General features: G+C 34.8%; 1 protein-coding gene across 1 annotated transcript in view; it reads right to left on the reverse strand.

Annotated features, from left to right (window-relative positions):
• Nucleotides 1-442: 442 nt before the first annotated feature.
• LOC149802152 (uncharacterized) overlaps nt 443-14265 on the reverse strand; it is a 33628-nt gene continuing 19805 nt past the window's right edge. The window contains exons 2-5 of the mRNA XM_089956899.1: nt 4690-4831; nt 2592-2750; nt 1979-2044; nt 443-472 (exon numbers count right to left, since the gene is read on the reverse strand). Coding sequence (XP_089813025.1) covers nt 443-472; nt 1979-2044; nt 2592-2750; nt 4690-4831 — 397 coding nt within the window. The remainder of the gene's footprint in view (nt 473-1978; nt 2045-2591; nt 2751-4689; nt 4832-14265) is intronic.

Consider the following 14265-nt stretch of genomic DNA (forward strand, 5'->3'; position numbering starts at 1 on the left):
TACGTTTGGATTTTTGATAAGACATTTAAGATTGTTTGGAATTTAATTCACAATACCATAAGGGTCTCTTAAATTACTGGTTTTCACTTTCTTTCTTTTGTATAATTTAACATCTCTCGTAGTAAAGCAACTTTTTAAGCTGTACTTTTGAATGTAACACTAATTTAGGATTGACAAGGACGGTAACAAAACTGGTTTCATGACATCTTACTTTTATTCTTTTGATCCCTGTCCTCGAAATCCAGGAGCTTCTCAGAAATTAAAATCTAGTTTGTGATAAAATATTCTTAAAATAAAAACATTAATTTCTCATCAATGACGACATGCTTCGATGATTTCTTAAAGGTGTTTTGATCCTTTTCTGCCCACGAGGATTTGGGGTCTCCCTGTAATTCCGAACTTTTCCTTCCAATCAATACTCCATAGGCAAGACACAACAAATTTAGTTTCTATCAATGGTGTTACAGCGTTCCTGTTGGAAATACAAATATCTCTAAAAGCACCCCAATTTAATGTTCACAACAGGTCTAAGCGACATCCGTTTTTACATTTAACCTCTGCCACTAGTCCCTAGTGGTCATTGATTGAATTCAAATTTCATGTGGACTTATTTCAGTGGCCTTGGAGTTTGCACTCATGAACATGTCCTCGCATTGTTCTAATAGTTTACCCCATTGACCCTTTTGGCACCCTTCACCGGCCCAGGACCATAATGACCCTTCTGGCACCCTTCCCCGGGCCCAGGACCCCATTGATCCTTCTGGCACCCTTCCCCGGCCCAGGACCCCATTGACCCTTTTGGCACTCTTCCCCGGCCCAGGAACATTGGTTCAGACCGTGAATGAACTACATGCGTCTAATATCTTGGGTAATTTAAGAACTGTCCAACATAAAAATATTATCAGAAACAAATAGAAAAAAGCATTAAAAGTTACATCAATGCAAATTTAACTCCTAAAATGATGTCACTTGCCAAGTTTGACTGAAAAAAGCTGAAGTGTTTAAAGACAGATGAAATGGGCAAAACTAATAAACCCACCATTAGATTTTTCTTTGTCATTTTGTAAAGAAACAAACTCAGCCAAAGCCTTGCGATTTCAACACATAGGTTTGTTATACAGTGCAAAGTTGATGACGGTGATCTTCATTTTCATCTTTAGTTGGACGAGTATCGCATAGAATATAATGTCAGTGTTGTTACTATTGCAAGGGGCAATAAAACTCAGAAATAAAAGAACTTATTCTACTTGCCAAAAAGTAGTTAATGAGAAACATTTCTGTCATGTGTTCACTCTTTGCAAAAACCGAGATGAAAAGCTCAACAAGTTTGGATCATCAGGTGGAGAGAGTGCACAGGATTAATATGAGGATTAGTGCTTCCACTGAAGATTATCGGATGAAAACAGTACTTCGACTTAAGATTATCGGATGAAAACAGTACTTCGACTTAAGATTATCGGATGATAACAATGCTTTGACTTGAGATAATCGGATGAAAACAGTGCTTCGACTTAAGTCTATCGGATGATAACAATGCTTTGACTTGAGAGTATCGGATGAAAACAGTGCTTCGACTTAGGATAATCGGATGAAAACAGTGCTGCGACTTAAATTATCGGATACAAACAGTGCCTTAGATTATCGGATGTACACATTTCATTAAATCTGCAGCTAGAATACAGCTTATTACATACGAATATAATATTACATGAATGTTACATGTTGAAACAACCATTCCGTCCCACGTGACCATATTTGAATATAAACTCAGCACAATCAATTTACTAAGTCATATAATAATGTAGAGAGAAATAAGTTATGTATGTGTGTGTGTGTGTGTTTTTATGTGTGCGTGTGTGTGTAAATTGATCTTTGTACGCAATAACAGCAATACAAAATGTGTATGATTTCTTGTTTGAACGTTACATCTTCTTAACAAATTTAATAAGGAAACAAAAGGCCATTTAGAAACAAAAACTTTATTTGCTGTTCGCGATGCCAAACTTAAAACTGAAATAACAGTACCCGTATTCTTTTGTGACACCTGCAAAAATAATAAAATACTAATAAAATCAAAACAAAGCTTTAGTTTTATTGGTTTCAAGTCGAGTAGAGATTACAATCTTCAAATGTTAAAAAAGAGACGATAAACATTATTGAAACAATTACAATTGCTTTTGTGATCAATTTCTCAGAAACCAGCAGACAGATATGGAAAGACATGCACAGACAGACAAGCAGCATAGAAGAAGCGATTGTATTCGTCGATTAAATACAATTAGAATGGCTCCACAACTCACACATATGTTTGGCATTGTCGAGCGAAGGAATAGTAGACAAGTTTACAATGCTCCCCACCACCTAAAAACCCAACTAATTAATTTCTCTTTTGTATAAGCAACGAAATAAAGATACATATTTTTGACAAAGGAAATAGAATGAATAATACTTGGATTCAAGCACAACATATTAAGAGGATCCCCAAAACACACACTGCCAAGATATCAGAAACAGTACTGCAATAAAAAATGAAACTAAAAGAGACAGGCATCCAGTAGAGATAACGTAAAGAGAAAGATGAAACGTCTTACGTGGAATTCACGTCGTTCAGAATCAATATCGACAACAATAGATCCAGTATCTGCCCCGGTTTCTGCAGCTACCGTGGCCATATGATCTCTCACGGTGAAAACAGGTTCTAAACCGGCACATGCATCTTCCGTGTCGGTTACCAAATCCGAAAAGGTTAGCTAGATAATAATAATAATAATCATTATAATAATACTTACATGATGATGATAAGGTAAACGATAAGTAAACAATAAGTAAGTAAGTGACGATGCTTGGTACCGTCAATATTACATACATTGATTAGTCAGATGTACGTTCAAACATTAACCACAAAAGATTACTATGATATCATAAAAAGGCTTGCGTCAAAATCTTCAGGAAGAAACTGTTTAAATGACCCTTGTATATGTCGAAATAATTATCCCTAGATACATTATGAAAATGTCGAGTAAAACAGCTTCATGACTAAGTTATATGGTATTCTTCTGATATGCTGACAAATGCACAAATACTATTAAATAACATGACCAATCAAAACTATTAATAGACAGTCCACACGAGGTACAGTCAATGACATATTTTTTATTTTACAGAGAACTGTCACAATTAACCGTTACATCGCAAAATAGATTTATGGGACCTATGCGCTTATATATATGGGTTCAAATACTAAATACGTAAATCGTGAAGAACCATCCTAGGAAATAATTAGAATGTGACATAAAGAATAATAGCATCGCTACATGGATATTGGTTTGAATATATCATGTATAATTCAAGACGGTTATTTTTTAAAATCAGGGTTGAACTTTTATGACGATTTTATTTTTGCTGGTATCAGGTTATTTTAACTATATTTTTAACATTTCTTAATGATCAAAAACTAAACTGAGGTCATCGTATGAAATCGGCACGAAATCCAAACAGCTGAACCAGGTTACATTCTAGAGAAAGCGTCATGTTTATTTAAAAAGTGATACAATACACGATTTTTACAATTTAATTAGCAAGAAAAACAGCGAGATTTTGTCTATAACCATGGTCAATGATAATGGTGAACATTTAGATAAGATTAAATTTACGAATCTGTCCAAACTCGTCATCTAATTTCTTAATATTTGCATTCTGAACTATTTAATTTTGTGGCTGATATCATCCAACAAGCTCTGCAAAAATATCTGGTCACAATGACCAGGTTCTTCATTGCAAATATGTAACCAACTGTGAAAGTTTATCTCCCTTGTTTTGTTTCACTAGGTGTCATGAATAAGTTTGTTGTTGTAGAGTTTAACGCCATTGTTTTTCAGCAGAAGATAGGCTATATATTGGGGCCAGTATAACTGGAGGAGGAATAACCCGGTACAAACCCAGGAAAGAACCACCGACCTACGTTTTTCAGCACAAGATAGGCTATATATTGCGGCCAGTATAACTGGAGGAGGAATAACCCGGTACAAACAGAGGAAAGAACCACCGACCTACGAGAAGCTACTGGCAAGCTTTCTCACATACCCACACTGGACGAACCTGATACTCGAACCCACGCAGACAGAGGTGAGTTGGCAATGATCCGCAACGGTGAGAGTTTTAGACCATTCGGCCACTCGGGGCCCCCTTGAATAAGGTAATACATTGAACAAATGGTTGATATTGACAGGTATTTATTGTTGTGTGTCAAACATATAAATATGTAAATAAATTTTCGTACACTGGCGATGAACGTGTTTATTTCATGTTCAACGTGGTATTTATATATTTATTTATTTAGTTTTTATTTATTTATTTATTTAAATAATACATAAATGGTTCGGGTTTAGGATGTATCGATAGACGAAAGTTTTTTTTATGGTACCTGTTAAATTTAGGATCATTTATTCTGAAGCTATTGAGAAAAAGATATGTCTTATTATCTTACAAAAAGTGCTCAAATCGAACAACTCTCATTTTAAAGGAGCCCCTCTATTTAGTGACAGTTAACTCGAACTTAAGAATCCCGTGCATTACTCGGAACGTCTCCAGTCCTACTGCTCAGTACCTGCTCAGATTATATTTTAATTTTTTTCTCTCCAAAACTGAAGAGTAGTTATCTGAAAAGTGATTTATAGTGATGATACTTACCCGTCTGGGCTGCAGGCTGTGCGGTAGTTTGTCCAATAACAATGAAGGTGACCAAGAGAAAGAAGATGAACGTCTTCGACATTTTGGAATGGTCTCACTATGGTAGGCGAAAGAGGATGCCTCAATCCTTTGCGACACATTGCTATATATGCAAGTCAACCCGGAAACCTTACCGTGTTTTTTGTCAAGGTTGTGGTTTGTCACCAACAAAGAGAAGAAAAAAATTATTTTTATGTTTAACATGTGTTCGTCATTGAGGTCAAATGTGGACATGATTTGAGTAATATACAACATATACGCATCACTATTGACGTCACTCATTTATGAATAATATGGAAGGACACTGACCGTTTTATTTCCCGTATAGGTATGTCCTTCAATATCTGCGTAAAATGAAGTGATGTAAATGTGTCTACATATATCAACACAAAACATGTACCTTTGTCTTATGGATTCTATGTTCAATTTCATATTTATTACTTTTAATCCAAGGTATTAGACACACATTAGTACAAGCTTAATAAAAAAAGTTGATAAGCTTCTTCAATTTCCTTAGTAATATTCTCCTTAGTAAATAAACCATTTAAAAAAAAAATTATAATTTTTTTATCTTGTTCATGTGCATGGTATGAAGAATGGAGTTGGGGATGGTGGAATATAAGCCGCATAAAGTTACAATTTAGGTATTAACTAGACCAAAATATTTTTTTCTTCTTTTATAAATATGTGTTCTTAGACGATCGCATGATGTATTGTTCCTACTATATTTATCAAACGGAATCACGGCTAAATATGTGGGAATGATTTAACTTCTCCTATATCAGAATATGTTACATGAGTTAATTTTTTGTAACAAATATTCTTTAAAATCCACAAAAACCACCTTCATATTAAACAAACTGAAAAGTTCTGAGTGCAACAGGTTTACCATATTATGTATTGGCGGTACCAAACAATCGCATAACTTCTTGAAGTAACAAAATAAACCAATGCAATCATTCTCGTAAAGAAAATTGGTTATAAATATGAAGCTTTGTTCGAAAAAATTTAATTACAAATATCCTACAAAACAAAGTGTTGCTTTGAAGGACGACCTCTGTGTGGTGGTGGGTGGGTAGGTGTGTGCATTCGTGCGTGTATGATTTTTTTAGTGGCACTTTTAACCCATTATTGGTTGTACCATGCTGGGGAAATGGGAGCTGACTGTTTTCATAAAGGGAACACTGGCCTGCGCGACACTTGACTGACTTGTCTGACTCTCTACCCAAGGGCTCCCTAGGCTCCCTAGAATAAACAAACATACATGGGATCCAGATATTAAACTATAGGCTGGTGTCAGTTTTACTAAGGATTTTTACAAATGCATGCGAAAAACGAAAATGGTCAGACGTAAGATAAATTTTGACTGCTTTTATAGTCACATAATAAAATTTAAAATATTGCGGTCAACTGCCAAAACTATTTAAACGCTGCACAAAATAGCGTCACGCGAGCTAACAATGCCGCTAAATTGGTATTCAAAACATCGGTTCACCGCTATATGCAGGATTTCCAAGTATTAAGGAAAACAGTACAAATGTGGAAACGATCTCCTTTTCTTGACCCACATATATATTCGATTCCAGCTTGTGATTCTACACACTTGGACACACTTTAACTTTTAAGGGGAAAGGTACGAATTTTAAGATATTAAGATTTTTGGGGGTACTATTTCACACACACACACACACACACACACACACACACACACACACACATTAGATCAATGCTTATATTAGCAAGTAAATGTTAAGGGTTTTTATGTCACAATTATTGCAGTCAAAAAAGGATTTTCAGTGGGATAAATTCATTATATTTTTATATAAGCGCTTCGTTCATTATGAATTACATATTAACCCCATACATCTCGTATACAGTACCTAACAACTATATAATCAAATATAAATATAAAGCATAGGTCAGCAAAGAAGGGATGCACTAGTATGGAATCCGTGGGCAAAACCTAACACACTCAGAATCATATATGAACCCTCAGTATAAATAATGATGAATACTGTATTGAACTTGGCATATAATATGCTGCTTGCATTGCACCTATAAATAAATGAACACATTATGCACTTTTGGTCATTGGTTGTGCTATATAACATGGATGCATACCTATGAATTGATGTGACTTTTGTATTGGTCAACAATACAGTATGCTTTGTACATTCATCATGATGAGTTTCTTTCAGGAAATAGACGTTTTATGTGACCAGGCATAATGAGGGGAGGGGTGACATGGCCCAGGCCTAAACCCCTAAGGGGCCTCGGTTTTTACTAGTTATTTTTAGATTTCTGAAATAATCGTTGTGCGTACTTAGTTGTCTTTCATATCTTTATCTAGTAAACTATATTGATTTGTTTGTGGTGTTCGATTTATTTTTCAAATCCAATATAACCAGGGTGTCAAAGTAGCCTGGGCCTCTCTCAAACTCTGAAGGGCCTGCATGTGGCGACGTGGAATGAACAACAATAATCATCTACTTTATTCTTACACAAGTTATTAGTTGACTTCAGATTCGCTGGCATATTGGTAATTTTCCCTGGCGATATTAATAACGCTACAGGCATACATACCTTTTGTAGAAGCAGAGATGGTCACAGGTTACTTTGATCTTGCTTGCCCTGGACAAGTCGCTAATGATAAATTATTTTTCATGCAGCATTGTTAAGAAGTTCATGGTTTTAAAGACCGGTAAAACAAAGAGTTGCTATTTTGAGTTACGTCGTCTTCATTTAATATTCAAATGATGTTTACGGGACAAACACTGAGAATGCAGAAGACTAGTTTAGTCTTTCTTGTTTTACATATTACGTAATTACATATATAATTCAATTATTTTAAACAAATATAATTTAGAATCAGGATATAACATTTTTGACATCTCCCTAAAATTGTAAAAATGCATAAATCATGCAAATCTGTTGATTCACACACACACACACACACACACACACACACACACACACACACACACAATACTTTTAAAAATGCATCAAATAAATAATTTATTTACGTACTTAAATTAAATGTACATTAATGATTTAAATGTTATTGAATTCAGGATGCTTAATTATCAAAGGTTTAGGAAAAACACCAAATTTTGTTTTCAAGATATTACCACACCAATTAAATTCATTATGTATTTCCTTTAGTTTTCGATATTGTCTATGATATCCAGTGCTTTAGTTACAGGCTTAAATTCACCAAGATTATAGTAATTGTGTTGGACACTAACTTAGACATAGCATAAGTAAAATTTAGCATGGGTTGAATTTCGGATACAGTAGCATTTTAATGAAATAGCTTTTGTTTTTAATTTACGGGCATGCAACTCACCAGGAAATATCAGATACAAAATATTAATGGGCTTTTTTTTTGGGGGGGGGACCATAAGAAACAAGATGAGCTGATTGGCTGGTTTAGTATACTGAGACGAATAACATGATCATGTACTTGTAACATCTGACACGTTATATTTGTGGCACGGATGTACATTTATCTGAGAACAACACACATCATTGCCTCGTCTCTAATCCATTCACCGGTCGCCGCATGTATTTGCTACAGTGGGTAAACTCTAGCCGCGCGAATGTCTCTCGTAAAAGTTAGAATACGCCTACCCATTCTAGTTGTAGTTATAAAACAGCAGAACGTTTGTGTTAAACAATGTTAGAAAGAAACCTGATGATGTCATATAAGTTTACTGTTGCTGTTTGTGAAAATTTGTATTAAAGTTTAAAAAGAATGCATATGTGTAAACTAAATAGTGGTCAATTTAAAATATACAATAAACAACATACATAAAAAGTTGTATGAAAATTAAAATAGCAAACACGCTCTTTAGGTTTTATTGCTTGTTTTAGCTAGTTTAGAAGAAGAAAAAACGATTTCAGCAGCAGGGAGGGTGAACAGAACACTGTTTTGAAGGTTCTAAAATTGAAATAAACCATAGTAAAAAAAAGACGATTAATTAACGTAAATAACGCTAAAATCAAGATATTCTAATCACCAGCGGAGGCCTATTTAATTGGGTTGGTTCATTTTATTATTTTCCTTTTTCCCCGAACTGAAATATAAATGTGTACTCGTATATTACGAAATTGGACTAACTCGATGGTCGCACCCTCCATGCTGCTGTAAATATGTGAGTATTTAAATCAATCTCTCAACCAAAGATTTTATCGAGACTGATACGATATCGTGATCGAGGATCGTGTAATTTTTGTAACTTAAATCATGTCCATATCCCCACTCAACAAGTCTGATGGATATTTCGCAGAGTATGTGTATCGACTCCATTAAACACAACTAATATATAACAGTTGTCTCTGATCACTTTAAATATTTGTGTGTACCGCTGAGTAACATAAATCACATCAGTATTTTTATCTCTGCCTCAAGAAAATATCCGAGTTGGATTTGATTGTTTGTCCAGCATCACACCATCGTATACAACTAAATTATTAATAAATCCATCAATGTCGTCTACGGATGGTGCTTCATCAATATCGGTTATAAAATTAATACTGTCATCGCCATCTTCTTCCAACAATTTTGCATTTTCATTAAAACCTTTAAATACATCGTAGCATCTCTGATCATCAGCTGACGGAGCTACTAAATACAACTTATCCCATTTGACCCATTTCATTATCAAATTAAGTAATAATTGCGTCTTATCACTTCCAGATGGACCTATTATTGTCATTCTGATAGAATTTGGTAGCGCTGGATGATGTTTGACCGGCTCTTGCTTTCGGTTCGCTGAGAAATCAATGACATCTATGTTATATAAATATAATAAATAATATGGATCTATATTGTGTTCGATGTAAAGCATTTACATCCACGCGTAGACTATCAACAATAATAGCACAAAAATATAAAACGGGCACTAAAAGGTAAATGTGTGCGATGTGGTGCAACAAACTATAAATTTACTTCTACCAGTAATTTTACTGGTGGTGGTTATATCGCTACTTCATTAGGAAAATTACCAGGAACTCCATGGGCAAAATACCCTGGAGAGAAACACTTTCCTGGATACAATTATTGCGGTCCTGGTACCCGATTTGACATCCGACTTGATGAACAAGGCCAGTCAAGACCTGGAGAATATCCTATAAATGATATTGATCGAGCGTGTCGTATTCGTGATATAGATAATAAAAGTAAAGATTTACAACCAAGACATATTGCAGATGTGAAGTTGATTCATGCATTAAATTCCATAAAAAAATTATTTAAAAGAATCATTATCTAATTGGTTGATAAGATTTGCGATGAAGGGTAAAATATTATTCGGAGCTGGTAATTAATCAACCGATTATTGAAATAATGGAATCGATTTATCATAGCCCAAGAGGATACTGGAAAGGTAGAGCAGCTATTAATAAACTCGCTAATGCAGCAAATGTTACACGTTCTGTTGCTGCAGCGTGGTTAGTACGACAGGCAATATGGCACATTTTACCTACCACCACCTAAACGAATTCAGTACGCACATTTTGATGTAAGCACTCCTAAATAAGTTCATCAAGCAAATATTTTGTATTTACTACACGATACTACCAACATTGGTAGACGTCAACGTACAAATACGCATTAACTGTCACTGACGTTGCAAGTAGGTATAAAAAGCAGAATCATTATCAGCTAAAACAGCGACTCAAGTTGCATCGGCGTTTGAACGAATTTATCAACGTGATGGTCTACGATGACCACAGTTGCTACAGGTTGATCCTTGCAAAGAATTTCTTGGTGTAGTATCGTCGTTGATGAAGCAACGAAAGGTCAAAATCAGACGAGGACATATTGTAATTCATCGTGATCAGGCAATTGTTGAAAGATTTAATCGAACACTTACTGAGCGATTATTTGGATATCAATATGCAAAGGGAATAATTCAGAAAGATGTAAGATCCCGCGAATGGGTTGCAAGATTAGCAAGTGTAATAGCTGCTTTAAATAATGAAATTACTCGAGCAACTGCCATGAAACCTATTAATGCAATTACAAAAAAAAAAACAAATACCAATACAGCGACATTAATTTTCAAACCAATCAGTATTAGGTAATGTTACTGTAAGATATTTATATGCACCTGCTGAACTTGAAGGTGATAAAAAGGAGCGACTGATCGTATTTGGAGTATTACGACACATACAATATCTAAGGTGGTAAGATCCACGGGTAGACCTGCAATATACAGATTAGATTCAGCTGCTCCTCAACGTGGATTTGTACGTGAATAATTACAAGTAATTCCTGAAGCTACATAATTACTGCCGCATTCACTTTTGTCAACTAGCGCTAGGGTGTCAGCACCTCGACGTAGATTACACTCAAGACATGTCAGCATTACGTTTTCGCGTGTGTGACCAAGACTACTATTGATTCTATCTACGGTAAATTGTATTGGATTATTAAGAATATTTTCCCCCAACATTACCGTGTTACAGCGTGCACAATGATTATTCTGTTGTTGTTTTAACGTCATGATAAATTTATCATCGAGATCAAAATTACGTTTATTATTTTTATCACATTGTTTATAACTAAATATTTTTTTCTCATTATATCATCAACAGCAACTTCGTTGTTGTCTTCGAGATTTTCTGTAAAATTTATGGTAACCCTGCGTAGCTGAGATATTCTCCTAACTCTAGAAACTGCAAGATAAACTAAATTTAAGCATTCGATACGGTCATCAATAATCCAAATAATATTATCCGCAATAGTTAATCCTTGAGATGAATGAATCGTTATAGCATATCCTAATGTCCATGGAGATTTGTCCCTGACTCCGTCAGGAGTTAATTAGCTCTCAAGAGCACTGACAGGAACTAAAACAATATCATTTAACACAAGATTTTGTTTTTCTGACGATCCTGGATATTCAACTTCAATATTTTGTCGTCGCGTATCTGTTGGGTGATAACACAATGGTACAGGTAGATTTGAAAACTTGTCTTTATGTAACATAAATAACTGTTGTTGAAGTGTATCACGAACAATCTTTCTACTTGCAACTATCAAATCATCAGGTCTCCATAAATTCCAAAAGTTGCTAATATGAGTTACTAAAATTATTGTACGCATTATTTCACATTGTATTTTATTTGGTTGTAGTCTGATTAATTTCTTAAACTCCCTTAATTCTGGATCAAGTGCTCTATGATCGACAGTTATTTCTTCAAAATAATCAACAAAACTTATTCATTCATGCGGAGACAATCCAACAAAAGGTGGTGGTCGACCATGATCGCCACATATTATTACTGCAGTTTTTTTCAACAATAGCCAATCAAGAAATATGTTTAGTGTTTCTAGTGATACTGTGCATATCTCATCCCAAATAATAACCCTTGGCATATATTTTTCACCCATTCGTTCGGGAGTCCATGTATCTCCGCTCCATCTGAAAAAGCCATGATAAGTATAAATGGCGAGTCTATGTTTAGGTGTTAAAACAATCATGTCAACACAGTACAAAGTATTGCGACGAAACAATTCGATCAATCGTGCTGTTTTACCACAACGACCTGGTCCATTAAGTTTAACTGTTTTATGCCTAACTATATGATGATACACAGGTGGTGCAAGTTACAATTATGATATATTATAATTTTTGTAAAAACTATCCTTAATCGGAACATCTGCAGATTCGGACTAACTGAGTATCGTCTCATTTTTTATTCTCAATTTACCCCATGATGCATGATTGTATACATGTATCAATTATGTGTCTTTACTGGCATAAAATGAATCCTTTGCGACTCTAACTGCGGACTTAGAAAATTTTCATATTATCTATAATAAAGGTATCGAAACATAAGCCAACATCGAAGATCTTAAATGAGTAAACTGTGGTGACTCAACATCGATATAACTAACAATTGTACCTATTTTAGTTCCATCCGATACGTTAACATCACTTCGACTTATAAACATATTTTTCTTCGTTGCATCAGCAATTATAAAATCTGGTTCAGCATCATCTATAATCAATCTCGTCCAATGTCGTTTATGATCATATGATCCTTCTTGGATAAATTTTACCGATTATTTTCTTCCAAGATCCTTTGTAATTTTATTATTATAATCAGTCCTATCAGGATTTTCATCGTCTGAATACTTCTTTTTTGGTGGTAACCAAACTTGCCTTTGAGAACTATATGATATAGTTGCCTCATTTACAATCAACTCAATCAGCATTTTTGAATCAAGCATATATCGCAATAATACTATTGGTGCCCACATTCTTTCTGAAAAGTGTCTGCCAAACCAGACATAGCAAATTATTTGGAGATCTTCGGCAAATTTAAATGACTCGATACAAGCAAATCCATGGAAGTCAAAATCTGGTAGAGGTCCATTTATCGATACTCTGGTCATTTCATGGGTTGCATGTCCAAATCGCTCAAAATATTTCGAACATTCTCCCATTCCAAGAAAATGTCCAGGAAAACATGCAACCATATCGAGTGATATCATATTTTTATAATCGTATTTAGTATTCCATAATCCACCGTGTCCTTTTCGACACAACTTGATGTTATATCAACTAGAAAATCAAATCGAGTCGGTTTCCATGAATTATTCTCTCTAGCAAAATGATCCGCAACAGATGAAACAGTAAAACAATTATTCAGTAATTATTCAGTCCTGGCATTGTCAGTGTATTTCAACGCAAGATTTTGCATTTCTTCGTGGAGAGATTCTATACGATAAACATCTCCATTAGACCGCACAAATTGATAATATTTTCTGAACTTTGAAATAACCATACTGATACCGGATCTTTCTTACTAATTTCGTTAATAAAATCAAACACATCACCATTATTGAACTTAACGGTTCGATCTTTTGGAAATATTGTCACCGCAGAAGTCCTTTCGATTTATAGTTCGATTTGTATAATACTTTTTTTCTAACTTAGCAACATCGTTTATTGTAGATCCTTTATCCTTGACTGATTCTTTCCATTTGTATAATTTTTGATGTCATAGATCTGTTAGTTTATTTCCACGTATCGCGTTTGTGAGGACGAAAATTCATCGGTTTGGGATCATTAACGCTAGGTTTGTCATTCAGCGGATAGATTGTATAAATAACCCCGGTCACATGATACGCTCGCTCATAATACGGTTTGTCAATACCAGTCAATATTCCTGTTTTGAATTATTATTTAGCGTAACAATATTTCCAGTGTGGCAGGGTCGCGTTTCTCACGGATAATCCAAGTATCACCTTGTTCGGTATCTACCGGTACAATAAAATTTACTCTGAAACAATATCTTTGATTGTGGAGATAATTAATAATCGTCGCCTCTCGATCATCGTTCATTGTAGCACCGATAACATTTGTATTGTTAATAATTTTAAACGTGGACCACACATGAGACGCACCATGGTCACGAAATTCTTTCTTGGCGTCACGAATACTTTTTTTCAGAGTTTTCGTCGGATCAACCAGAGCTCGCCTCGGCAAGTCAGGGGTTGTTCTGTTAAGATCGAATCTGGCT

The sequence above is a fragment of the Sinohyriopsis cumingii genome, chromosome 4, assembly GCF_028554795.1.
Source record: "Sinohyriopsis cumingii isolate HCF-2022 chromosome 4, ASM2855479v2, whole genome shotgun sequence".
NCBI classification, from domain to species: Eukaryota; Metazoa; Mollusca; class Bivalvia; order Unionida; family Unionidae; genus Sinohyriopsis; species Sinohyriopsis cumingii.